The following is a 4014-nucleotide window of genomic DNA, read 5'->3' as shown; positions in this document are numbered from 1 at the left end:
TCCCTTTGGCCCCCTCCGGAGCCTCGCGACCCCGCCAGAGTGCCATCGTACCTGCATACTCAAAGTGCGAACAATCGAGGGCGACACACATTCAGCCTCGGGGAGGCGAATGGAGAAGGAAGGAAGGAAAAGGAAAAGGCAAAGGAAAGGAAGAAGGGCGGGAATCCCCAAGCAGCAAATCCGGCCTCCGTTATTCCCCGCTGCTGGCGCCACGAACGCCGTCTGGGCTGCCCAGGTCCACGCGCCCGGGTCTCCGGTCCCGCGCTCCCGCCAGCGCCCCGCCCCCCGACCCCAACCTCCACCGACTCACCCTGAGGGGCTCGGACTGCCCTCCCTACTCCGACGCCGGGGGCGGGCGGGCGGAAGGATCGGTGACGAGGCCGAGAGCAGGAGTCTGGAGACACGGCGCCTGCTCGACTCTAACTCTGGGACTCCGGCCGCGCGCTTCCTCTCCAATCCCTGTCCTCGTGCCGCGCGCTGCAACCCGGAAAGGAGAGGAGAGAGGCCAGAGCGGCCAGCTTAGGCCTCAAACTAGCAGAGCAGGCTACGGGGGCTGCCGAGGTCCCGCGTGTCCTCTGTTTCCACCGGCCGCTCGCTTTCGGTTGCAGGACCTGGAGGGTGAGGAGATTCCCGAGACCCTTTCACCTTCCTCGCGCAGGGATCCCAACCGTCACCGGAACACTTCGACTGCGGCTGAGTCACCAGGCGTCAGAAACCTCGGGAGCCCAAACCCGAAGTCAAAGGCACCGACCCCGCCTCACTGCCCACATGGGCACTTACGTGGGCAAGCTGGGACTCTCGCCGTCGTCCCCAGCAGGGGGGCGCACAGACTTGTCGGAGAGGCCCTTGAACCGCCGGCCAGCTCAGCCCCTTCATCAGGTCCCCCGGGTTCAGCACGTCCATCGTGACCACCCTGCCCCTCGGCACAGACCTGCGAGGAGGCTGCCGAACTGGGATCCTACCAGTCCCAACGCGTGCGTGCTCAGTGAGGCTTGGAGGCGCTTTCCCATGAACAGGTCCCGGAATTCCATCATGGGGCCTCGTCCCTCATGGTGGGAAAGTTACTTCAAGCGGAGTATCTGGTCTCTCCCGGCACCCCAGGGCAACATGGAGCCCGGTGACCATCAGGCTCGCTCCTCGTGAGCGGACAGCGCCCCCCTCCACTGCCCCAGCAGAGGTAACGAACTCTGCAGGGGTCTCACCTTCTGAGAAGCCCCCAGACCCATGTGCGAAGGAGACAGTGCTGAGGGCCCTCAGAGCGTGCAAGAAGGGGAAAGTGAGGTGGGAAGAACCACTGTTCCATGAGAGCTTGGACAGTAAGAGAAGGATTCCAGAGACCAGACCATCTGCGATTAAGCCTCTGATGCAAAATGGAGTCCGCACTTCTTTTGTGCCCAGGCCTGAGCCTCTGAAGAGAAGCCTCGACTGCTGGGGCTCAGATCACAGCTTGAATAACAGGCCCAGCTGCTCCTCCATGGACTCCTTGGCCAGCACACACACAGGTGGCCCCCTTAGCTCCCAAAGAAATGCTATTGCAAGCTCTTACAGCTCTTCTAGAGATTTCTCTGAGCCTTGGAAGAGAAGTATTCCCAGTACATCACTCCAGATACCAGAGTGGCCAATAAAAAGGAAAGAACATTGGTGATCCGTCTCAGTCTCCAGTCCCACTGGTATCAGATGAGTCCCCAGAAACATCTGGCAGCTCTGGGCAGCAAAATCAGATTCCCCTGCTTCTATCAAGCCCTGGGAGGCTGCTGTCCCCGACTCCACCTCCTCAGCTTGGTTATGCAGTCCCCGAAGACCTGGCCTTAGGGAAGAAAGCTGGACTCCAACGGAGCAAACAAAGCCAGAGAAGATACGACTGAGGTCACCACAGACTCTGTCCCTGACACTTGGTCTGCTATTCAGCCTCTCCTGTCCCAGGGCACTGATCCTCAGTTGGAAAGCTTACATAAAACGCAGAAGTCTCCAAGTCCACTGGCCTTCCCACAACCTACCGGAGAGGCAATCAGTGTGGCCCACTCGCCTCTGAAGACAGCGAGCCTGCTGGGTGCTCACAGTCAGAGCCCCTTTCAGGCACCTCTTCAGACTCAAAACCCACAACTACATTCATCCTTCTGACCCTTGTTTCTCCCACAGCACCAGTCACCGACACCTTCAACCTCTCAGGCTGCCATACCCCAAGACTCACCTGCCATTATCCCTGCAGCACCCACTATGCAAAGCACTTTGTTTGGATTGATCAGCAGCCCAGCTCCCCATCTTCCTGCATCTGCACCTCCTGTTGCAACTTCTGCTGACCGCATGTCAAAACCCATTTTGGGGCTCCCAGCCAATAGTGAAATAGGAGGCTCCTCATATTCCAGAATTTCAAGCACAGCTGCAGCATCTTCACCTCCGGGTATCTCAACTCCCACCTTCAAGCCTGTCTTTGGCAGCATAAGACCACTTAAAACTATGCCCGTGAGAGCTCCTTTCTCTTTCAAGCAGACCTCTCCTCCACCTACTCCTGCTTCTACCCGTCTCTTCCAAGGCCTGGTCAAGGCTACAACTGTAGTCATGTCCACCACCCCAGCCAGCACATCCAAAGGCTCCTTTAAGCCACCTTTGGGATTTGGTGTAGTGAATGTTACCAGTACCATGGGCAGCACTTGCTCTATCCCTTCCACTTGCCCCCCTTTCCCACTCGGGGCTGCCTGTGCCTTCAGGGCCAGCTTCTCCCCAGCTGCAGGCTTCACTTTCCCACTGTGCCAGTGTCCAACCATTCCTACTGTGCACACAGTCACCATCTTTAGCCAGGTTCTTCCCAGTGCTGTCCAGATATCCCCTACGAGGAGCACTGCCAATTTTAGCACTGTGGGTAGCCCTCTGGCATCTTCAGCCCTAGTAACCACCAACCAGCCTGCATTGTCATCCAGGATCTCCAGTTCGACCTCAGCATTCACAATTCCATTGGAGTCATGCTCAAGGCCACCTTTCCCACTATCCCTGGGAGCCACTCCCCAACCTGCATTTGGGGCTGCATATGTGCAGAAGCAAGAAGCCCCACAACCGGCCCTTGGCCCAAGCTTCCGTAGCTCTTCCATTATTGGAAACTCAACAGTGGCCTCCTCAATCCCAACACCGATTCCAGCCCAACCATCCTTCAGGGGTACCATGCAGTCGGCCTTTGGGGGTGTGGCACCATCAGCCTCCACCTTTCACATCCCTGCCAGCTTCCGGCCGGCCTTTGACAGCACTCCAGTAGGTTCCCTTTGGTCAAGCTAATAAGAATGGTTTGGGAGTTGTCACCCCAACCCACCGGAGTGGGGCTTGTGGCTCAGTGTTTGGCAGCACAGCCCCACGACCATTTGACTTTGGGGGATTAGTGAGCCCTATGGGCTGTGAGGAGACTGGGATCAGCGTCACTGCCCCAGACGTGAGCTCCAGTTCTGGAGCATTCAGCACTGGAGCAGTGCCAAGTGGGAGCACTAGCACCATCACACCCTTGGGGAAAGGCTGGGGCCCAAACAACCGGGGCTGGACCAGCCAGGGCACACCTTTTGCCTTGGGGAAGGCCAGCATTTCTGCAAGACAAACTATGTTTGGAGACCCCTGCATGGCCCCCTTTGCTCAGAGCACCCCTGTCACTGGATCATTTAAGGCAGGCAGCAGCCTTGGCTTTGGGATGCCCTCTCCACCGCCCCAGGGCTCTGTTGGGAGGAGACCTTTCAGATCATCAGCCCCTTCATTTTCCATTGGTGCAAAATCAAAAACCCCAAAGAATAGGGAGCAAGGGCATTCCCGAAGGCATCATGCCCACAAGAAATAACTTGTGTTCCTTGCCATTCGTACCCTGATTTTGACCTCAGCATAGTGAAGCGCCTCAGTCACTTCTAATTCTCTACAGCAAAAATACCCCAGATCTAAGCTGAGAGCTTTACACATTCACCTTGTGGTCCTAATCTACATTCTAGAGGAAAATGAAGGACTAAAGTATCTAGTGGTGATAGCAGAATGAAACTGAGTGGAACC

The 4014-nt window shown here is 57.1% G+C and overlaps 1 protein-coding gene across 1 annotated transcript; it reads left to right on the top strand.

The window, feature by feature from the left end:
• Positions 1-768: 768 nt before the first annotated feature.
• Positions 769-3811, top strand: LOC309798506 (POM121-like protein 2; the record flags this gene model as incomplete). The annotated part of the gene is given in 7 exon segments (XM_082646664.1): positions 769-1089; positions 1091-1629; positions 1631-1838; positions 1840-2044; positions 2047-2152; positions 2154-3248; positions 3250-3811. Coding segments are annotated over 7 exon segments (3036 nt in total).
• Between the last annotated feature and the right edge of the window lie 203 nt (positions 3812-4014).

Source organism: Mesoplodon mirus (genome assembly GCF_964341445.2).
Source record: "Mesoplodon mirus genome assembly, contig: HAP1_SCAFFOLD_3784, whole genome shotgun sequence".
NCBI lineage: Eukaryota > Metazoa > Chordata > Mammalia > Artiodactyla > Ziphiidae > Mesoplodon > Mesoplodon mirus.
The sequence above is the reverse complement of the archived record's forward strand: the minus strand, read 5'-3'. Positions and strand labels throughout refer to the sequence as shown.